Source organism: Camellia sinensis, chromosome 6 (genome assembly GCF_055761805.1).
Source record: "Camellia sinensis isolate YWXY chromosome 6, ASM5576180v1, whole genome shotgun sequence".
Taxonomy (NCBI): Eukaryota; Viridiplantae; Streptophyta; class Magnoliopsida; order Ericales; family Theaceae; genus Camellia; species Camellia sinensis.
In genome coordinates, this window is record NC_138966.1 from 188,791,034 (window position 1) to 188,815,877 (window position 24,844).

At 29.8% G+C, this 24,844-nt stretch overlaps 2 protein-coding genes across 5 annotated transcripts; both read left to right on the forward strand.

The window, feature by feature from the left end:
- Nucleotides 1-3,967: 3,967 nt before the first annotated feature.
- LOC114295005 (dual specificity protein phosphatase 1) lies at nucleotides 3,968-7,994 on the forward strand. Of its 4 annotated transcripts, none has more exons than XM_028239174.2 (6): nucleotides 3,968-4,060; nucleotides 4,718-4,991; nucleotides 5,095-5,249; nucleotides 5,706-5,826; nucleotides 6,607-6,752; nucleotides 7,790-7,994. In XM_028239174.2, exons 2-6 carry the CDS (start codon nucleotides 4,969-4,971, stop codon nucleotides 7,888-7,890), a joined length of 546 nt encoding a protein of 181 aa, XP_028094975.1. In that variant the 5' UTR covers nucleotides 3,968-4,060; nucleotides 4,718-4,968; the 3' UTR covers nucleotides 7,891-7,994. The 4 variants fall into 4 exon arrangements, with proteins under 4 accessions (XP_028094975.1, XP_082731795.1, XP_028094972.1 ...); XM_082875669.1 differs by having other exon boundaries at nucleotides 7,797-7,994; XM_028239171.2 differs by having other exon boundaries at nucleotides 5,114-5,249.
- A 5,589-nt stretch (nucleotides 7,995-13,583) lies between these two features.
- Nucleotides 13,584-15,838, forward strand: MUTE (basic helix-loop-helix (bHLH) DNA-binding superfamily protein). Its single transcript, XM_028239170.2, has 3 exons — nucleotides 13,584-13,768; nucleotides 14,290-14,685; nucleotides 15,651-15,838. The coding sequence occupies exons 1-3, from the start codon at nucleotides 13,601-13,603 to the stop codon at nucleotides 15,750-15,752; spliced, it is 666 nt and encodes a 221-aa protein (XP_028094971.1). The 5' UTR covers nucleotides 13,584-13,600; the 3' UTR covers nucleotides 15,753-15,838.
- The last annotated feature ends 9,006 nt before the right edge of the window (nucleotides 15,839-24,844 follow it).

The window sequence follows — 24,844 nt, forward strand, 5'->3', positions numbered from 1 at the left end:
TGCACTTGGAAGGAATGGGAACAACAACTATTTTCTAATTTCATGGGCAGCTGTTGAGGCAGAAAGTAAAGATTCTTGGGTGTGATTTTTAAGGCAACTCATGGATGATATTGATAGTGCTGATGACATGGGATAAGTCTTCATTTCTGACAAAAAGAAGGGGTTGGTACCTGCATTTGAAGAGGTAGTGCCAAATGTGAAACATGGGTTCTGTATGAGGCATATTTACTCCAATTTTAGAGCAAAGTTCAAATGGATTAAATTGAAGGACCTATTGTGGAAGGCAACTGCAACTGGGACTGTGAGGGAATTTGAATTTCACATGAACAAGTTGAAGGAGATGGATCCAGAAGAGAAGGCATACAAGTGGCTAAGAGAGATAGATCCTACTTTATGGACTAGGTCCCATTTCAGCCCAAGAACTAGATGTGATACATTGGTCAACAACATATGTGAGTCATTTAATAACAACATCTTGGAAGCTAGGGACAAACCCATAATTAGCATGCTTGAATGGATTAGAATGAGGGTAATGCACAGGATCCAAATCAAGAAGGAATAGATGGAAAAATACACTGGTGAAATTTGTCCCAACATTGTCAAAGATTTAGAAGCACTAAAAATGCAAGCTAGGAATTGTTTTGCAACCTATTGTGGTGACAAAAAATTTGAAGTAGATTGTGGTGATACCACACATATTGTTGATTTGGAGGAAAAGAAATGTAGTTGTAGGATATGGGGTTTGACTGGAATACCTTGTAAACATGAATAAGTTCCATATTTGTTCAAAGAGAGAAGCCAAAGGACTATGTGCACCTTTATTACAGTAAGTAACATTATCTTGTAGCCTATAACTCAATGATGCACCCTGTTCCAGGCCAGCATGATTGGGTTGAAACAGGACTACCAACAGTGGCTCCTTCATTGTACAGAAAGTAGTCTGGAAGCCCACCAAAAATGAGAAAAGAAGGGTATAGATGAGCCAAGAAACCCTGTCAGAGTTTCAAGGCAGAATAGGTTCATTGTTTGTGCTAGATGCCTTCAGAAAGGTCACAACCAGAGGTCTTGTAAAGGTCCTGTCCATCCCAAGTCCAAGCTTTTTAAGCCAACAAGAAGTAACCAGCAACAACCACCTTCAGCAGCAGCAGCAACAGCAACAGCAACTGCAACTACTTCATCAACACCAGCAACAGCAACAACATATCAAGTAACCTAAACCTCCAATTTCATTTCATTTTGCAATACATTCCACAACAATAACTTCGTACAGATATAAATCATTGCAGCCCAGAAGGAAGCTCTCTAGTAGGAGGGCCAATACATCCTCATCTCAAGTAATATCTGTCCACTTTGCATACTTGTTACATCGTTGCAGCCCGGTTCTATTTTTGATTTGCATATTTGTTACATCATTGCAGCCTACTAGAGTTGGCCACACATTTGAAGAATTTCCAAGTATAACAGGCAACATATCAGCATCTCAGGTAAGCTATCTCTCCTATGGGTGCCATTTGGTTTTTGACATAGTTAACAACATATAATTGCTTACTTGGACCATTATCATTACAGCCCAGTAGAATTCAATACAGTTCTCCAGAATTTGATTACTCATCACCTCAAGTATACTCAAATTTCATTTGCAAGTTCATTTGCTTTTTACATAACTTATAACTTTATTTGCTTTTATAGTATTTCACAAAATGTAATTGGATGCTTATGTGTGTTGCAGCCCACTAGTTATGGCAAAATAAGGGGTGAACCAGTTGGAAGTAGCAGGGTTATGTCTAGATTTGCATTGGGAGGTAACTTCATTGCAAGAGGTAGAGGAAGAGGTGAGTCTGCAAAAGCTACAACTCAGAGGCAAATTGACAAAGGCAAAGGGAATGTATGATGGACTAGGCATCTGTTTTTCTATTTTCAGTCAGCTTTTGTTGTGTTTTGAGTACTTTTCAACTTGTTAAACCAGTAAGTGGCTTGTGCCAATTTGTTTTTGAATTTGAAACTGGCTAGTAAACAATTATCTTAGTTTACTATGTTTTGAGAAGCCCAGTGAGTTGAATTATGGCTTATATTAAAGTAATATGAATTGAATTATACAATTCTGAGTTGATATTTACACATTGTTTGTGTTGTTTGTCCACAGGCTTACTTGTTTAAATAGTATTGTGTACTTTATTGTTTGTTGTTTCTGTACTTTATTGTTTGTTTTGTGTACCTTTATTAATACACAGGTTTACTTGCTGAAATTGTTTTGTATGAAACAAATGAAGCATGTTTCAAATAAGGGAACAATGGGAACCAATATGTTGCTATTCTTTAATGTTCTTGGAAGATGTAATCAACAAAACATTCTTTCATTACAATTTCTTTGGTTCATCAGATGCATATAATTCATGACCAAAACATTCTTTCATTACAATTACTTTACAAACCATTGTACACCTTCATTTTCTACCTTAACTATATTTTTCATGTCTCAAACTCTATGGCCCAATAACAACCCATTTTTCTTCACTCCAATAAACTTCACCTAGAACATTGTCATGATAAAGAAAAAAACCCATGTCCCAAACAGAGCTTTGCAAAACATTTTCTCCATTCTACGACTTCTTGCTAGTTCCTTCTCCAACCTGTTCATCTTTGCAACCATCTTCGGCAACATCTCCCTCCCACGTTGGCACATGGATAGATCAACCCATTCAAAGTAGCCACAAGTTGCATCAACCTATAATAAAACAATATGAATCCACAAATTCATTTTCAAACAAAATTCAATCTTTTTTTCCAAAAAAAAAAAAGAAGTTTTGCTTACCCTATATCTTAAACAACCATAAAACCTTCTACCCATATTTCCAAATGTCATTGAAGTCTTCACAAGGGATCTCTCTCCAACAATAACATAGTCTTGGAGCATTTGTCCTTAACTGTCCAAGTTCGAAAACAAATAAAGAAGCCATCCAACAATAATCTTCAACTTTGGGAAAATCTAGGCAACTTTCGAACAATCTGGGAAAATTTTAGTTTAGGATTCTATGTTGTTTGGGTCTTGATTTGTGTATAAATATGGTAATAAGGGTGTTTTGGTCATTTGCCTTATGTTTTTGGGCGGAAAAACGTACTCCACTCACCAGTTCTGGTCGTGCAACACACGCACTGTTTAAACAAACAATTCCGTTAGATTTTGCACTCTGATATAAAAGTATAGAGAGTTTAAGTATTACAAATGAAATTATAGAGGAGTTCCGTATTTTTTAAGCAAACCACATGAGGCTAAATTATAATTTACCCTATATATTATTTTTTAATTAAAATAATAGTAACTCAATTGCCACGTAGAAAAAGTAACGGGTGAGTCATTCGCAAACGCAGGGTATACTGGTGGAAGTGAGTCTCTTGTTACATGGTGAATTACACTAATAGTCCCTATAATTTGGGGTTTGTGTCACTTTGGTCCCTGACTTTTCAATTGTGACACATTTGACCCTGAATTTTAAATCTTGTTCCAAATAAGAACAATTGAAGATATCATTAGATTTTTCAAGGGTAAAATCGTCAATTTGATAAAAATATAAGTTAATTTGACAAAAACAAATGTCAAACAAATATTTTTGAATTTTTAAAAATTATTTCTACGCACTAAAAATAAAATTATGTAAAATTGATAAATCTTTTAGACATTTATATTTTTTTTTTACCAAATTAATTTTTATTATGTGTTTGGATGATAATCATGTAAAATTAATTTTTAAAAATTAATCATGTAATTTTTATCAATTTTACATAATTTTATCGTTGGTGGATAAAAATAAATTTTTAAAAATTTAAAATATTTTTTTGACATTTATTTTTATCAAATTAATTTATATTTTATTAAATTAATAATTTTATCCTTAAAATTAAACAATAATATCTTTAATTATCTTCTTTTAAAATAAAATTCAAAATTTAAAATTAAATATGTTCCGATTAAGCAAAGTCATGCGGCTCTAAAAACACACCTCTCGTTTTTTGTGAAGCATCTCACCAGTCTCTGATCTCAGTTCTTCAGGCGACTAAATTTGTTAGTGATTTTTGTTTCTTTTATTGACACAATGATTGTCTCTCTATTTTTTCACCCTGTTTGATGAGAATTTCAATTTTCTAGGTTTTTATTTTTTATTTTTTTATATTGCTTTTCGTTTTCTTGTTGATTAGAATTGTTGAATTAATTGCGTATATGTATACGTATAATCAATGATCGTGAGTTTGATCAGGAACCCTAAGGTGAAAGTGCGAAGATTCGTAATTCATGGGACTCGTAATTCAATTGTAACTCAGTGATTGGTTTGAGTAACATGCTTTTCTTGCAAATCAATATTGATAAAATTTTGGGATTTAGTGCTCCCATTGACAAGTGCAAAGAGTCTGTTTGATGCAATTTTGTTCTTGTTTTCGTGAACACTCACTCACAAGGAAGAGAGCATTGTTAGGATAGGATTACACTGAATGATCTTATTTTTCTATATTGTTTTGATATTATGCCAGTCTCTTCCAATAATTATTGTTACTTATCTTGACATGGATGTAAAGCGCAATATAGTGATTTTATGCCTGAAATTGCAACCTCTAATATAATATGAATGAAAGATGATATTTGGGATTTGGAACCTCTTCAATAAAAGTCGTAATTTGACTTTCGACATATGATCTACGCTATTGTTCTTGGCACCTCCATTAGGATGTGCTGCAGGTTGACACTTCGCGGGAGTGGGAAACCTGATACAAACAATTTCTAGGTTTGAAGAAATTTACGAATAGAGGAAAGAGAGACTAAAAGTATTGGCTGTTCTAAGAGTTTCATAAGGGGAGAGAGAGAGAGGGAAAATAAAGTTTCCTTCGTAGCAATGGATCGAATTGATGAAATTTGTAAGGAACCAATTGCAGCAGCTTGGCGGGCGATGTATGCGATGACATGCATTAAAGACAGTGATGTTCCTTGCCAAATTGAAGAGGTAAATAAATGTGAGTTGATAATTTTTTGTTTAGTGCTTAATTTGTTTATTTTTTAGATTTTCCTGTTAGTTTCTTCATTGATGTGGGATTTTCCTTTCACAGTGACAATTTAATTTTTCAGGGTCTCTACCTAGGTTCTGTTGGAGCTACAGTTAACAAAACTGCATTGAAAAGCTTGAATGTTACTCACATTTTAACTGTGGCCAATTCATTGGGACCGGCTCATCCTAATGACTTTGTATACAAAGTAGTTACTGGTAAGCAATTTTTGTGTTCTGGTTTTCTTTTCCTAGCAATTTCTGTGGATTGGTGTTCTTCTTTTGAACTGACATCTTTTTAAGATATATGATCCTTGAATATAATGAATTATTTTGTCTTACTGAAATTAGTTGTTAAGTTATATCTACATTGCATGTTTAAATTACCTTTGAGGAAGTCCTTCATCTCCTATTCAATCTCACTAGGAAGCTGGGGCTCAATCATATGTTTCCTTGAAGTTGTTTTAGTTTCACTTTCATACATTTTGTTCTACTAGTTTTCTTTTCTTCTTCAATTTATTGCAGTATTATGGTTATATTGTTACTGTTTATGTAGAGTTTCTCATGTTCTAGTCAAATAGAAATTTATGATGTTATTTAATGGTTGAAACCACCTTGAGCTTTCTATGACCAGAGTTCATAATAATCTATGTCATTGTTTGTGGATTGATGTAGTCCCAGACAGAGCAGACATAAATATAGCACAGTATTTTGATGAGTGTTTCAATTTCATCGATGGAGCTAAAAGAATGCATGGTGGTGTGATGGTTCATTGTTTTGCTGGAATATCTAGAAGGTGATTTTTCGTAGCTTTAATTTACCTTGCTTGCTTTTCAGGGATTATGTTGTATGTCTAGTGAAGAAATATTGTAGAATGGTTAATACCCCACATCTCTTGGTCCTTAAATATTAAACCTGCACTTAGATTGTGGATAATAGTTCTATGAATCCTCTATAGTCGTAGTGGGGATTGAAATTAAACACCTATGAACTTTGAAATATTTTTATCAATCACAAGACTGATACACCACATTCATCTAATGCTTTGAATGTTGTTGTAAATGAGGCTAGCCAGGTAGATCACTGGTATGCTTTTGTTTAGCTCTGTTAATGTATATTGCACTTTTACTTTACCAGAGTTTGGTTTATCCTTTTTAAATCTAACTTCTTGCATTGGTGAGCAATTGTTGAACTGATTATCATTAAATTACACGTGGTGGGCATTTCCTTTGCCCTTTGTTATTTTCCTAATTGAGGTTTATATTCTCAAGAACTTTGATGGTAATTGCAGAAGTGGGGGTGGAAAAAAAAAATTAAAAGGGAGAATATGAAGAAGAAGAAAAAAACTCCGTAAATGACATTTTGTAGAATAATAAAGTGGTCTTATAGAAATGTATTAGGACTTAAATATATAACAACCAGTTGCATATTGTTTTTCCTTAATATTTATTAGTTTAATTTCATTATTCTAATAACTTTTCACAGCCAATAACACCTGGTAATTGTTGCTTCAGTGAGAACATTTCTTTACTATTTTGAATTTCCATGAATTTAGTTTGTTTGTTCTACCTTGCAGTGTGACTATTGTTGTTGCTTATCTAATGAAAAAGCGTGGTATGAGCCTTTCTGAAGCTTTGGAACATGTGAGAAGTAAGCGACCTGTGGCAGCTCCAAACTCTGGTTTTATGTCTCAGCTACATGAATTTGAGAAATCTCTTCGAGGTACATGGTCCTTGGGGACATACTTCTCACTGAATCAAACAGAGTGGTTCTATATTTCATCCTTACCTATATAGTTGATTCTTCTTGTCCCTTTTCAATGTTCAAAATGTTGATGTGGAAGGTTGGAGAAATTTCCTTTTTTAAAGAGTGTTCTTAACCGTGTCCGTCTTAAATATGAAAATGTTTCAAAATGGTCTTGAAGTTGCTTAAGAACAAGAAATGGGTGATAGTGTCAAGCGATGGCAGTTAAGCAATGAAAATTAAAAGTGGAAATATGAAGTTCACAAATCATTCCTAATTATAAAAAATAACAAAATAAAAAAGATCAAGGAAAAAACGAAAGAAAACTAGTGATGTTCAACTTTTGTCATGATTGAGGAATCACTGAGAGATAGAGAGAGCCCTTCAAGTCTTTGTCAACAGAGTTCATTGTATTCTCCTGTAATCATCAATGTTGTTAGAATTTCTTTAACCAGGTAGGCTTTTGCTGTTGTAGGTGAAAGTTGATCACTATTATTTGGCAAGATCCTGTTTACTATTAAGAAAATTTAGCTGGACATAGTATAGTTCTAGGCGCTTAGTGCTACCTCCCCTCTGCAAGTGTTTGCAAAGCTCTGGTTCCCAATAGCTGAAAGTTGTTTCTACTATTAGTCCCTCACAAGTTTCGAGTATTTTGACAGTGTTATTATTGTTGCAGTTGAATAGTTTTGAATTTACAAACTTCCACTGCCATAATTGATGATTTATTATCCTCAAGTCACTTAATGTTCTACTTGATGATTTATTCTCCTCAAGATTATCTTATTGAACTTTAGATCAGGGTAATTTAGGAACTTTAAAAATAGTTCTATTTTTCTCCCATTTATTGCTTGATAAAGTCTCAACCAATATCATCATGCTTTCCATGCCTATGTTTTGTAACTTGTATGATTTGCCTCACATTTGTTCCCTGAGCATTACCATTTTTAGTTACAATGTCCCATTTCTTCGGTTATTTCTCCGTTGGTTGCACCGATTGTAAAGCAACTTTTGAATAGAATGCAGGAACGAAGATTGGAAAGGCTTGTGGGGTAAAGCTCTAAGGCTATTCGGTGTTGGCTTGTCAAAAAAATTAAATAGAACAATGTTTACTAGATGAATTGGCATATGTTGATGATTTAGCATATGAAATTGTCAAAGAGATTCTTTTGATGTTCAATTCTTCAAATTCTCAATGGTTACATGAAAAGGAGCATTTCAGTACATGAGACTGCTACTAAAGCTTATAATTGAAAAATGATATACGAGCAGCAGACTGTTGATTGACATATTACTCTAGCACTAATCAATCAGTGACAGTTTGAAAAAGCAAGGCTGTTTGGAATTTGCAACTTAATCTAAATTTGAAATGGCTCCAAATTAGCTTTCATTTATTTTTTTTACATACAGTATTTTAGCAGAGATATGGAGAATTTTAACTTATGATTAATGTCAAACGTGAGCACTGAAAGCACTTGGATTTATACTTGAAGCATCCTGGAAGAAAAATAATAGAGACCTCTGGCAATCACCCTACCAGTGCAATACCACTACTCAAATGTGTGGAGAAAAATCTAACCACATTAGTTAAGAGACGATGAGCACGAACTTCGGCAACTTTCAGGTAGCACGCAATCACAAACATGTGAGTACTAACCAGTGGAGTTGATCAGTCGGGGGGGACTCTGACGCTCAAAAAGTTAGTAGGTGCAAGTTGAACGCCCAATATAACTGTTAGTTTAGGTGCAAATGATCATGGACCTTAGTCTTTGTGGAAGAATTCTCTTTTGTATTTGCTTCTATTATTGTTGCGAGCTTTGTGCACATGTTGCCCCTGTCTTGGTGAGATTGTGCCCCTCGTCCATCCAGCAATTCTCAATTCCACTAGTTGTGAACACCCCCTCGACATGGTTCACTTTTTGATCGGGTTTTATTTGTTCGAGCTCCATGTTTGGACCAAATATTGGAGTGGCCGCTCACTTTCCTTCTCGGCAGGGCAGCGTAGTTTATAGACTGCCTCCCATGCCAAACATCTTTTTGTTTCCTATTTTTCCCTTTCTGATTAGGCACAACAATAATCAAATATTTGATTTACAGAGTATCATCAAATGGTGATTTGTAGCAGCAATAATATAGAGGGGAAATTACTGATAAGTGGGGATCCGAGAAATTATTTACAAAAAAGTGAAAAAAAAAAAAATATTATGATTTTAATTATTAATAGTTATAATATTTTTTACTTTTCTATAAATAATTTTTTTTAATCCCCTGATTTGTAATTTTCCGTAATATATATATATATATATATATATGATGGCAACTACTATGTAAATTATGTTAAAAATTAAGGTCCGTCTAATTTAGTTTTATAATTATAATTTGAGTGTAGAGTTATACTTTGAATTTTGAATTTTTGAATTATGAAAAGATAAAATTTATATAGTTATGAGTTTTAAAACTAGTTTTGGTGATTTGTAATTTTTTTTATTTTTTATTTTTTATTTTTTTGATTGATTGATATGTATAAAATGTGAGAGAATGTGAGAGAATGTGAGAGGAAAGAGGAAAGAGAAAAATTGATTGACTGATTGAATAATAATAATAATAATAATAATAATAATAATAATAATAAAAAGAAGAGAAGAGAGGAGTTTTAAAAGTAATTTTGAATCAATTTAGCGGTTTGAAATTTTATAAATTTTCAACATAATTCAACTTGTGCACTTCCTCAAAAAAAAAAAAAAAGTATTATAGTCAATGACTTAAAAAAGTATTACAATTACTGCATGCCTCATCCAAAAAAAGAAAATTTGAAACTTTAGAATATCACAATCATTGCATGCATCATCCACATAAAATATTACAATATGTGGTTCTTAAAATATAAAAACAATTCAAACCACCAAAATTATGAACAGAGCAATAGTAGAGATTGTATGTCTCTGTATTGTTACATTTATATATGTTTTTTAAAACAAAAACCAACCAGTATATATCATATTTTCTAGTTATTACTTTTAAAGTTAGATTTAAAAACCCAAAAATATAGATAAATAATACGTTTATTTTTTTCAATTCAAAAAATATATTTAAGTTGAAAACTTTTTTTCAATAGAATATTTGAACTATTTTTCAATTGAAAACACAAACAAAATATTTAAACAAATTGAAAATACAAAGTCTTATAAATTACTAAGGGCGCTCGTGGTTTGGCGGTTCGGTTGCGGCCAAAAGAACCTCAAATCCGCCATCCATCTGCCAAATTGGCGGATTGGAGAAAATCAATCTGCAACCGTCCGCTCGTCATCACGCATCCATCCAAAATGCGGCGGATCGGTTCGGTTCGGTCAGTTTTGGCATATCGGTAGGGGTAAGCAGCAGACATACCGATCCGCCAAAACCGACCGAACCAAACCGGGGTGAGCAGCAAATATACCGATCCGCCTAAACCAACTAAACCGAACCGATCCGCCGCATTTTGGAGGGATGTGTGATGACGAACAGACGGTTGCGGATTATTTTTTCGAATCCACTTAGTTTTGGACGGATGGTAGATTTGAGGTTCCTTTGGTCGCAATCGAATCGTTAAACCGCAAGCACCCCTAGTAATTTGTAAGATTTTATATTCTCAATTTGTTTAGATATTTTGTTTGTGTTTTCAATTGAAAAATAATTTAAATGTTATGTTGAATATGTTCTCTTGAAAAAGAGTTTTCAACTTAAATATATTTTTTGAATTGAAAAAAATAAATGTATTATTTATCTATATTTTTTAGTTTTTAAATCTAACTCTAAAAATAATAAATAAAAAATATGATATATGATGATTGGTTTTTGTTTTAAAAAACAAATATAGATGTAACAATACAGATGCATAAAATCTCTACTACTACTTTGTTCGTGGTTTTGATGGTTTGAACTGTTTTTATATTTTAAGAACTACAGATTGTAATATGCAATGATTGTAATATGTGGATAACACATGTAGTGATTGTAATATTCTAAAGTTTTAAACTTTCTTTCTTTAAATAAGGCATGTAGTGATTGTAATATTTTTTTAAGTCATTGACTGTAATTTTTTTTTTTTTTGAGAAAATGTACAAGTTGAACTATGTTGAAAATTTATAAAATTTTAAACTGCCAAACTGATTCGCATCCATCCGCTAATTTGCTCAATTCACATCCGTTGGATTGGCGAACGGATACGGCTTGATTTTCTCCAATCTATCAATCTGGCGGACGAATAATGAATTAGAGGTTTCGTGACCGCAACCAATTCACGCACAACCTTAATTTTGAGTAGTATTTTAAAAATATGTTTGATTAGCTTACTTTATTTAAGTTCTAATTTAAAAACAAAATTAAATTTTGAAAAGTAAACCAAATGTTATCTAAGTTTGCATCTAATCTATTCCTCCCAAACCCTATAAGGGGACTAAACTGGGTGTTCTTTTTTTTTTTTTTTTCTTTCTTTTTTCGCTCTTTATAATTTTTTTATTTATTTACATATGATTATTTGGTGCTTTTCATGAAAGAGAAATTATTGGTTGGTCCAAGGTTATTATGTCCCAGATCAATTATAAACTCTCACATTTTTTCATATTTTTTAATTACTCAACACAAAATTATAAATATTATCTTTTCCCACTAATCAAAACACATAGAACAATACGTCGCGGTGCCCAAAACCAACTAATAATTTCTCCTTCGTGAAACCAGAAGGGCAAGATTTTGGGGCAGTCACGATTTGAACAGTTACCAAAGTGGGGCCAATATGAATCACAAATGCTATATAAATGCACTATTAAGCTAATAAATAAATAATAGAAGCTAGAAGTAACTATTCTCCAACTTATAATTATTATTATTATTAATTTATTTAAAATATTTTTACTTCATATAAGCAAAAATTACATGAAGTATTTCAAAAAAATAGTCCTAAATAAACCATACAGTAACTGCAATTTCAGTTTCTAATGCTTATTTCTTTTTTTCATGACTTTGGGATAGTGTAACGTTACTCAGTTGTTAAGTTGCAATCAAGTTTTAAATAGCGATATGTAAAATCGTAATATCAATCATGGCATAATAGAAATATCAATTGAGAATATCTAGAATCTAGTATCAATTATGACATAATAGAATTGGGAATATCAATTGAGAATATCTAACGATTCTTAACAAGAATTGAGTATTGCCGTTGAGAATTTTTTTAAATCATCAGCCATAATAAATAAATAAATAAACCTTTATAGCACCTGAACTAGCCATATTGACTGTAAACCATCCTAACACAAGAAACCAACAAAATTGTGGTTCAGCCATTAAAGACATGACATGGAGACTTGTGAAGGTATTTAACTTAGTAACCATAGTCATATTCATTTTTCAATCATGTACCTACATACATTTTTCTAACTGTGGTAATATATCTATCCAAATAAAAGATCATGTTCTTTGCATATAAAATTATTCCAGAATCATCATCAGGATGCAAAAAAGACACAGATTGTTGACTTAGGTCTAAAATTATTTTGGGGAAATGGATAGGTAGGAGACAAAGTTGCAGATAGGAGAGATGAAGAACGAAGCATGGCATGCATGACGAGGAGAAGGGACAGGTATTGTGCATGACAAAGATGAAAGTATAATATATACATTTCTTCACCTTCTTTTAACTCACACCACCTACGTAATTGTCCCAAGATAATAAACGTGAGAAGTAGTAATATATACATTAGAGAGAGAGAGAGGGAGACAGTAAAACTAGCCTCACGGGAGTGCAACATATTGCATTTAATAAGAAGCTACAAGTATTTAGAGATATCAACCTAGGTGTAATTATTTTCTTTCCTTTAGTAGTGGCCTTATACTGTGTTTGGTTGGGAGATGTAAGAAAGAATTTGGAAATAAAAAGAAAAAATATATATGAAATTATGTGAAATATATGTATGTTTTATTCTCATTTTACCTACTATTTTCTTTCCCTTTTAAAATCTCTTCCCAAATCTTCAAACCAAATACAACATTAGGGTTCAAGAAATTTTTAAGTGCGGATAGGTTGTAGATATCATCCGATACATTTTTTTTGTTTTTGTTTTTGTTGATTTGATAATGAAGCTTACTGTATTTATGTTGATATTTAAGAGACAATAAGAATATCAGTAATGAAAGAGACCCCCATAAAACACAATCCTCACGACCCCAAAATAATCTGAACCATTCATATCACTGTCAGACATAATTCTCAAAAAAAATTCAAACACATTAATAATCAATATATCAATAGGGGTCGTAGAGATCCTTCTTTGTGGGGATTCCAAACATTTTCCATAAGAATATACGTATTTGTGATTGTTGAAAATCATTCTCCCAACTTCCAATAATTTTTCAATTGGGTTGGGATTGTTTCTCATCCACACAATCGATCAAATCAATCCAGTTCAAGCTTATTGACCCACTACGGTTCTCACTTCGTTAATTCAATTCATATATTTTATAAATCATTTAAAAATGAAAAAATCATAATGATCTAATAATTTGAGACACTATTTCAACATAGTTGACTAGAAAAAAATGTACGGCAAATATAAAATAAAACGTTCTCTTTTTTTCTAAGATAAACATGATTAAATTATATGAATATAATTATTATATCAATTTAATTTTTTTTTCCGTGGATAATTTATAAATAATGATTTAAAAAGAAACGAATTTGAACATTAAAGTGTAAGAGCTGTGATGAGCTCACTGATCGAACTAGACCATTCAAGATTGGAGAAAAGGCAACCCAGTTGCCTATAAATAGAGGAAGAGAGAGAGGGAGTAGCATGGAGATGAGAATAACTAGGTCAAGAAATAAAGCAATACAGAAGAGTTTGATTGTTGTGAACAACCAAAACATGTCTCACATAGCAGTGGAGAGAAACAGAAGAAGACAGATGAATGAACATCTGAAGGTTTTGAGGTCCTTGACTCCATGTTTCTACATCAAGAGGGTACTTTTCTCCCTCTCTCTCTGCACACACAACCCTTGTAGATAAATGAAGTGTTATTATCACCTCTTTTTACTCTCACAAAAAAATTACTATAGCCTTTTAATTTTCACATTTTTGAATTAAATTATAATGTGTCACCATTATATTCGTGTATTATTAATAATGTTGACAAAAATTGGCTTGTGAATCATACATGAAGTGAATAATTCAAATTAAAATTTTGACAAAAGTATAATGGTGCTAGTGAGTTAAAAAAATACTGATTTTGAGGAGCAAAATAAAATTTTGATAAAATTGCAATGATGATAGAAAAGATGGTTGATTTTACTTATATTTTGGTAAGAAAAATTTACTTGCAACTCAAATGTTAATTCCTATCAACTTTATTAACGACATACAACAAAAATAATAAATTTATAACTTGAGATAAAGTGTAATTAACCCTAAATGAAATGAAAACATGTTTACATACATATATATTCTCGAACTTGAATCTTTATTTCTATGATCATATGAATTAGGGAGACCAAGCATCAATCATAGGGGGTGTAATAGAATTCATCAAGGAGTTGCACCAAGTTCTACAATCCTTGGAGTCTAAAAAACAAAGGAAGAGTCTAAGCCCTAGCCCTGGTCCAAGTCCAAGGTCACTGCAGCTAACTCCTCCCCAGCCGCCTGATAGCCCCTTTGGGACTGAAAATGTCAAGGAGCTTGGCCTCGGAGCATGCTGCAACTCCCTGGTCGCCGATGTGGAGGCAAAGATTTCTGGATCGAATGTTATTTTGAGGACGGTTTCGCGGCGAATCCCAGGACAAATTGTGAGGATAATCAATGTGTTGGAGAAGTTTTCTTTTGAGATTCTTCATTTGAACATTAGTAGCATGGAAGACACTGTCCTTTATTCCTTTGTCATCAAGGTATATGATCATATCATGATTTTTAATAATAACGTCATTATATGTATCAATATTGACAATACAGTATGTCAGTCAAGACTTATAACATTGTTAAAGACTCTCATAGACTATATGATAACGGAAAAAAGTGAAAATTTGGAGACAACATTAATTTCTCTGTGTTTTTCTAAACTCTTAATAACAAGTAAGGATTACCATTTTATGATTCTTATGTTTTGTTATGTTGTTCATATTCATGTGCACCACATGCATGGAAGTCTATTATGCATACATCATACCTACGGTGATACATACAGGTCCCATTGTACATATCAAAATATTGAAGCAAGATCAGCCATACACCATGTTTTTACTAGGTTCAAGGCAATATGATGAATGTGATTACAATATTTTTGAACAACTACTGTTACAATGTAATATGTTTTCTTGGTTCATAAATTTATTATCAATTGGTTTTGAGTATGATATCTTTAAAATTATAATATAGTATTATCAGTTTATATACCTATTACTAAATATTGGTTTTACTTCCAAAATTCTAAAATGATATGACAATTACTTTTTGATGTCACGTGAATCAAATCTATTTCGAGTCTATATCACACGAATCAAGTCTATTTCATCTCATCATTACTTTCACCCATTATTAATTGATTTTGAATTGAATATCTTCAAAATTTTAACAAAATTAATGATATTGAATACATTTCTCACTTATCAGTGGACAATTATGAAATTTTAATTAGTTTCAAGTAGATAATGCACCTTTTTTTCTTATTTATTTATTTATTTGGCTTTGCTAAAATGACTGATAGTGTACTTTCCTATCACTAATTTATGCCTACATGATTTTTTATTTTTTATTTTTTTTTTATTGGGCCTGCATGAAATTTAACAAGAGCTTTGTGTTTCTTTCTTTCTAATTATTTAATTTTCTGATAATTTTGAGAATTGAACTGTTACAGATCGGGCTGGAGTGCCAGTTGAGTGTGGAGGAACTAGCACTTGAAGTTCAAAAAAGCTTCTGCTCTGATGCGGTTTATGTCAACAAGATATTAGAGCCATAGATTGTAGCAAGGCCTAGTAATCATAAAACCAAAATAATAATAATAATAATAATAATGATAATAATAGTAATAAAAATAATAATAATGCTATACAAATCGAATTTATATACAAAAATTTCAAATGGAATGATGTCGACCTATTTAAATCCAAAGTTGAAAAGCTGATTTATATTCCAAAAACACCACTGATACATCATTCTGTATGAATTTTTTCTATAGAAATTCTACGTGTTTAGTATATTCCAAATATTTTATACTTGCGCAAGAAATGGAAGTGTTTTGTACTTCTTTAGCATGAAACGGTTATCATACTTTATGAAGATTGAAAAGCATATTTCTCCATGTTGATAATCCAATCAATTTAGCTTTCTATTTTCCTATTGTTGTTTCATATTCATCATCCGAAAGCATTTTTATTGAACTTGAAATCTATATTATCAACTATAAATTTAACTCATTTATTCTCCTTAGATAATTAATGTTTAATTCTTAATTCTTTCATTAAAAATTCATTAATCCAAACGCAATCTTATTGTTGTATACTACATTGGTACATAATTAATGACTAATTAACCCAAATTTTGTTTACTATATTTTGATGGTCTACATGGAAAAAAAAATGTTACAATTATGTTTGGATGACAAGAAAGATATGTGCCTTTCTAACATTATTTTCTAACTTCTGGCTCTCCTATCAATTGACTAAAAAATTAAAAAAGCAAAAAAAAAACAAAAACAAAAAAAAAAAAAAAAAAAAAAAACTTTTGAACAAGTACATTATAAAAAAATAATAATAAATTTTAATTTTTTTTAACAACTATTACATTAAATGAAATAAATTTCAAAAATTATAATAACCATTTCACTTGATCAAGAGTCTTAATTTCACTTAAATTCACATGTCCAATGTTTTTATTATCTCAACCTGTGTTAATTCTCATCTACTTCTCACACCATGTAAATCAATTTCAATTGCCAAAATATGTTGTTGAGTGAAAATTTTGTTTTTATTTTTTATTTTTTTTTTAGAATGTGTTTAGTTGATGGATTTGGAGATGGATTTAGAAAGGGAAAAAAAAAAGGGTGTGAAACGAAAACATGATGCAGTTATATTTCACTTATTTTTTTCCTTTCTTTTTTCAAATTATTTCGAAAATTCATGAACCGAACACACTCTTAAGGTTTAGACTAGGGACAAAAAGTTTGGAATGCAAGCTCATTGTTCAACTGGCCCAAACTATCTAATGATACGCAGATTGAACCATGAATAAATGGGCTAGGCTAGGCTAGGCTAGCCTAATCTCGGCCTGTTTAACGTTAAATCTGGATCTTTTGGGCCGAATATTTCATAATCAATCAAGGCTTTTGTCAAGGGAGCCCAAATCATTTTCGCCTCCTGAATTTTTGACTTCAAATAAAAATATTAACCCATATTGGCCTGTGAAAGCCTTGTCAAACTAAGAATTTACCCAACTGCAGATTACAAAAAAAAAAAAATTTAATTTGTTGAGTACATTTTTTTGACAAATAGAGGTCAAAGGTTTAAGTCTTGAAAGTTCATTGACATGCTCCAAAACTTTTCAAATTACCCTATTTGGTGCAAATTCTGACAAATTAAAAGCTGATAATCTTAATGTAGAGGTTAACAATGTCCATCCTCCAACATTTTGATAATTATTTTTTTTTTAATTTTGCTTAAAATATTTTTGTCTCATAAATTTTATGCAAAAGTAAACCAACCACAAAATATAATAAGCATAGATTTATTGGTCTACAAAATATATATTTTTCTTTTTTTTTTTTGGGAACTCTATTAGAACTCTCAATCATTGGCAGTTTGTTAGTATTATTTTTTTGGGATCCACAAAAAATGAATTTTATAAACTCAAAAAAAAAAAAAAAAAGAGTACAAACGAGTTAAAGGTGTGCATATGAAAAAGGTTTCACCAAAACAAATTCAAATGGTAAGGCTGCCTGTCCACCACCATCATCGCAGAGGGACCTATTATCATTCGGGCTTTGCATTTTTACCAAAATTATTAGGTACTGGGCCTACACCATAAGAATGATGTATCCAACTCCATTTCCAAATTCATGATAGCTAAGCCAACTCACATTATGAGTAATTCTTTGAGTATTCTTTTGTCAAATGTCACATGCAATGTATTTTAAAAGAACATTTAAGTTAATTATCACGAGTCCTCCTCCTCCACAACATGTTCGCACACGGACCTTTGATATTTTGTTGATCTTGATCATATGCAGCTATAGTGATTTTCTCGTGGGTTGATAATCAGTCTATTTTGTGTTTTTGTCATATTTGTTTTGCGAGATTAAACTACTAATCTTGAGTTTATTAATTCCTTATAATTATGTCATTGAACTTTGTACAAACACAAAAATGGTGTACCAAAATTAATCACAGACAAGACATTGATAGTGAGTCCCACACAATTGAAAGGAAGGGATTGATAGTGAAGGGATTAATAGTGAGAAATTGTTAAATTATTTTTATATAAAATAATAAAACAAATATAAAAATTAAACATTAATATTTTTAAAAAAATTCCCAATATATAAAAAATAAAAAAATTTCTAATCCCCTCGCTATTTTTCTAATACCATCTCTACCTCCTCACTATGAATCCCCCTTCCAAGAGTATTACCAAGGCTATTTCTCAAAACAAACAAAGTATTAGTAATACCAAGATATTAGTAGTCTCAATCCCCTTCCTATAACCCCAAACAAACGGGACCAAAAAGTAAGTCCCACACACACAGATGGGATCCACCCTTTGTATCTTATCTGTAACTGATTATGTGTACTATTTTTGTGTACTTAGCTTTTTTCTGTGTCATATCTCATGTTTGTAATGTCCCTATATTAGAATGGTAATTAGTATAACCACAGTTTAATGATATTTTGATAATCTTCTATATCTAGGATGTATATATATATTCTGAAAAACTGTTCATCCAAATATCCACTATTGTATTAAACATAATATTCAAAATTGACCGAAATACATAGTCTAATAATATAGCCTAAACTCCCTAAACAAACACAACCTTTATGTTATCATTAGTTTCACTATCAAAGACCTAGGCTGTGTTTGGTTTAACTTTTTAAAATTAAATTCATCCTTACATTTTAATATTATGTTTTGATTTAAGTTTTTAAATTATGATTTCAAATTAATTTTAAAACATATTTTGAAAACATGTTTGGTAAATCAGCCAGTTTTTATATTTTTAGTCTACCCAGTTGTTCGCCCGGACATCCGAAGGATGTCGAGCCAATTGACTGGAACAGTATTTTTTTTTTTTTTTTTTTTACAATTGCCAATCGCCACCTGTTATTTGAGGGAAAAAAGTTATATTTGTTTTTTATATTTTTTAGATATAGAAATTATTTTTTAAACCAAAATGACAAATTATTTTTTTGAATTGAATTTTTAAAAAAGTTTGGTTGTGAGTTTTAAATAAAATTTTCAATAAAATTTTGAATTATGTATTTGGTTATGAGTTATAAGTTTATGTATTTGGTTATGAGTTATAAGTTTTTCAATTAAATTTTGAAAACTCTTTTTAAAACTCATAATCAAACAACTTTTCTCATTTCATATGTCACATCAAAAATTCAAAACTTTTTTCAAAATTTATAACCAAACAAATTTTTTATTTTCAAATTATAATTTCAAAACTCACAAACTCAAAATATAACTCTATTTTTAAATTATAATTTTAAAACTTTATCAAACGCTACCCTAATTTTCCAAACACCTAAACTCATATACACACAATAAACCAAAGGAAAAACATGAATTAAGGATTGTATGGCCTGCCACTAACATAGCGTGTTAGATCACATGTTGATTTCTCCCCAAAAAAAAAAAAAAAAAAAAAAAAAAAAAAAAAAAAATTTGAAAGGTACTTTGGTAGGGGCTTTATAGCTCTCATATCACAAATTTTAATTTCAACGCAAACCTATGTGGGGGCTCCAATCGAGGAGGGTGTTAGGCCCCTACCTCAATCTAATCCAACCTAACCCCGTCCTCTTTGGGCTCCAATACCTCATTTCTCTTGTTGAAATTGTTAGATGCTGTCATTCAATTCACTTGGACATTTTTATAAGAGAAAATATCACTTTAGTATAAAAATTATTCATTTTGGTTGGTTTGAATTTTTTTTTAAAAATTTACTTTCTTGTTTTTCAATTTTTTTTTGTTTTTATTGAATTTTTTAAATATTTTCAGTAATTTTTTTAATTTTTAGACACACTTAACATAAATACACTTAAAAATATAATTTTTGTGAAAAAAAATCTTTAAAAAATTTACTAAATACCAAAAATATATAAATATATATATATATATGAAAATTCAGTACATTTTTTGTATTTTTGTATATTTATTAATTTTTTAAAATATTTTTTCACAAATATTTTATTTTTTAAACATATATAAGTAAGATGCATCTACAAAAGTAAAAAAAAAAAATGCTTAAAATTTTAAAAATATTTACTAAAAATATAAAAATATAAAAAATAAAAAATTTAATTTTTAAAAAACTTAATTCAAAAAATTCAAACTAAACACACTGATCAATTTTCTTTCTACAAATAAGTGGGGGACCAACCGCTTTTGTAATTTTCTGACCTATTTTTCACAGGCATTATTTTTTGTATAATTGATAGGAGAGAGAATTGAATGTGTAATTAAGTGGATAGAGTCGAATTCAAATATTACGCTTAGGTTCTGTTTGAGGAGAATTTTTTTAATTTGATTTTTCGGTTATTTCTTGTCTTGTTAAAAAAAATTCGTTTTAGATGAACTTTAAATTTTATTTACAGTTTTGTGAGAAAAAAAAAGTGATATAATTGTGATTTGAATATGATATTTTATCTTATTAACTTTTTAGTCTATTTTATTTTTTAATGAACTAAATTAGTTTCAACCATGTTACCAAACAAGAGCTTAGTAAAAAAAATATTTCATTCATTAAGTTAATCATGTAACTTTATTCACATATCCTCTATCACAAAGGTCTCGTTTAGGAACATACTAATTTAGTAATTTTTTTGATTATTTGGCTAAAATATGAATTAAAAAAAACTAGTATGTGTGGGACGACTTTTTAACTTTTTACGAAAAAATGTGTAAAAAGTAAAGAGAAAAGAAAATTTTTGATTTTTTTGTATGAATTATTGACTTTTTGATTAATTTAGTAATTTTTTAATTTTTTAACTAAACAGAAGGATTCCCAAAGAGGCCAAAGAATAGTGAAATGTAGTAAAATTTCGGAATTGATACTTGTTTGCAATGTTATGTAAGGTCTAAAAGTTTAAAAAACAAAGTCATAACCTAGTGGTCTGATCATATAGCTTGAAATACAAACAAAATTTTATTCTGATGTACAACCCCCCCCCCCCCCCCAAAAAAAAGAAAAAAAAAAAAAAAGGAGAAATACAAATAAAAATATAATTAGCTGATAAACATATTTCAAAACTAGTCAAATTGTGGTTTTAATTCAAATTTATGGTGTACAGAATCGTTATATTATTATTATTATTATTATTATGAGCACTTTTTATTTTGAACTCATATATCGGCATGTAAGCTAAATAGTTAACGGCAATGATTATATGGTCCATCATACCTATGCTAAATTAACAATAATATCTCAAAAAATAGGTTAAATTTAAATAAATCTAAGTATAAAGATGGCAAATACCAAATGAGATACAAATGTCTCACTGAAAGTGAGATCGATATGATTTGGGACTCATTGCAAGACATTTGTGTCTCATTTTGGAGAAGTTATTCATTGGTTCTGGGTACTATCACGTAATGTTTCAAAAGTGTTTTGATTGGTAAAGGATGTGTAATCTACGATTTTGTATTAAGTGATTGAGGAATAGCAAGAAACATGATGTATTATGATTGGTAAGAAGTATCGCTACGTAGCACTTCAAGAACACTAAGGGGTTGTTTGAAATGATCTAAATAAGTGTATTTTTTGTCTTTTTACGAAAAGATGTGCAGAAAAATAGAGAGGTGATGTGATGAAAAAAAAGATAAATTATTTTGTGTATACCAAACTTGGCCTAAATAATTTTTTCTTATTCTATACTTTCTATATGTGAACTCCACTTATAAAATTTTTGTGTCTTATTTTATATTTTTTTATATTTCCAACATTACAACTGAATTTAATGACAAGTGAGAGAAGCATGAAAAACGCACTCTGTTTATGAAAGGGTTTGACCACCCCACGCTCTCCTCACTCAACCTCCTCATGCAAACTATGCTGCAATCACCAAAATTGTCACCAGCCACCTCTCTCTAAGAAATTTTTGCAGAAACTTCCAAAATATAATTATTAAATTTATTTACAATGACGTATAATGAAGTTGCGTCATAAAATGTTTAATTTCTACATAAATCGACATGCATATATTGGGTGGCGGAATTAGAAAATTAAATTAGAAAGACACTTATTAATTACAATAATTTTTATAAAAATATTTAATACAAGTTTTTACGATTGATTTCAAGAAATATCAAAAAAAAATAATTAGTATGTTTGGTTTCAGTTTTTTGAAAATTGAGTTTTTTTATTTTTAGTGAATATTTTTTGAATTTTAAGTAATTTTTTAGATGCACCTTACTTAGATGTATCTAAATAGTAAAATATTTGTAAAAAAATATTTTAAAAAATTAATAAATACACAAAAATATAAAAAAAAATATACTAAATTTTCGTTTTTTTTTTTTTGTATGTTTTGGTATTTAATGTATTTTTTAAATATTTTTTTCACAAATATTATACTTTTTAAGTGTATTTATGTTAGGTATGTCTAAAAATTAAAAAAATTACTTAAAATATTAAAAAAATTCATTCAAAACATTAAAATAAGAAAAATAAAAAAGTAAATTTTCTGAAAACTGGAAACAAACAAGCTGAATGTTATTTATAACTAATGTATCATGGACAATACAAAGAAAAATATGGATATAAGTCTTAAAATAAATTATATAATGATAAATTATTTTTTGATACAAAATTTGATTAAAAATTCAATATAATGGCAATATCACGTCATCATTGGAATGTGATATCAGCCACTAATGATAAATAAACCCATAAAGAGTGAACCTCACATGTTAAATGTAACTAACAATCTAATAAATTTCATATCTTTATAGTGAGATTACTTATACTTGCATATCAATAATAATGACATCGTCGTTACATTCAAAAAATTTCATAGTTAATATGATTTATTTATAATAGTCTCTTCATTTTCAATCAAAACAACCATTATTGTTTTCATAATTTTTAAAATGTCATTGACATTTCACTATAATAATAATTTTGTAATTTTTTACTTAAAATATTTTTATATTTGCAAAAAAAAAAAAATTCTCAAAATTCAGGGGGCACGTGACCCCCCGGTCACATGTTCCCTCCGCCACGGCATATATGGAGAAAATTTGTCATTCAGAAAAAATTAAGAAATGGCCCCGTTTGTTTAGAGAGTTAGAGGGGGGATTGGAATTGGTAGTGAGGTGAGATCCACTAATATTGTGTATGTTTTGAGAGATGGGGAGGAGATTGATAATGAGCTCTAGATTAGGATGGGCCTTCCTAAGGGGATTCGGATGGGCCTCCAGGACTTAGTATTAGAAAAATAGTCCGACGGACTAGAATTTTTTTTTTTAATTTTTTTTTTTTACATGTCAAGCATTTTTTTTTAAACATTAATGTTTAATTTTTTGTATTTTTTGTTAAGTAAAAATCATTATTTTATTTGTTTTATTTTTTTAAAAATTTTTACATGTTGTGTATTTTTTTTAAAACATTAACGTTTAATTTTTTTTTGTATTTTTTGTATTTTTGTATTATTTTATATTTATTTTATATAAAAATAATTTCACAATCTCTACATTAACAACTATCATCAAAATAAACATAATTTTACTTAATTTCCTCACTATCAATCCCTTCTATTCTATTTCTGAAAACAAACGGGGAAGAGTTTGAAACATTTGTCATCTATATTTCTTTACGGTGACATACTGCCAAACTTTCCATGCTATCATCTAAAAATTTAAATCGTCTTCATTTAATTATCTGAATTGAACGAAAATCTTAATTTTAATGAATAAGATTGTAGTATATTATTAAAAATCAAAATAAAAGATTTATAATTTTTAAATTATTATAAATTCTAAAATAACTTAAGTGTTTTCAATTTAAAACAAAAATATATTAACATGTTTATTTAATAAACGCTAATCTAAAAATTAAGAAAAATGCTGAGGATCTCATGGAATTTATCAATAAAATCTAACAAATACCTCACATTCACATTCACTGATGTGAAATATTTAGTAAAAATTTGTTGATAAATCAATCTACATTGTTGAAATATTAATATTTTTATTTCCTCATGTGACGCCACACCGCGGTCATCACGCCACGCTACACACGTGTACAGTCTTTAAACCACAAGTATTTTTAATAATCATATAAATATTTTATTTTTAATAAAAAATTTTATTAATAATCAAATTCATGTTATTTTGAAATCAAATCCTTAAAAGGGAAAAACATGAATGTGAGAAATAATTTTGAAAACAATATTTAAATTTGGAATTTTTGATCATAATAAATAGGAAAAATTACAAATTAGTGGGATCTTCACAAAATATTTACAAATTCATGAAAGAAATTACAACTTTAATTATTCAAGTTGATAAAGTTTACTACTAATCTTATTTTATTTTATTTTATTGGAAAACTTCCACTGAATTGTAATTTTTCTTAATAAATGGTTGTTTGGGATAACCTAAATAAGTGTATTTTTTATGTTTTTACGAAAAAATGTGCAGAAAAGTAGAGAGATGATATGATGAAAAAAAATAAAAAGATAAAAAGATAGATTATTTTTGAATTGCCAAACTTGACCTAAATAACATGAATTTGTTAAATAATTACCTTCCATATCTATGTAGGATCTTCCTAAGTATTTTTGGGATATCTGGGGGAAAAAAATGAAAAATATAAAATATTTTTCTTTCACAATT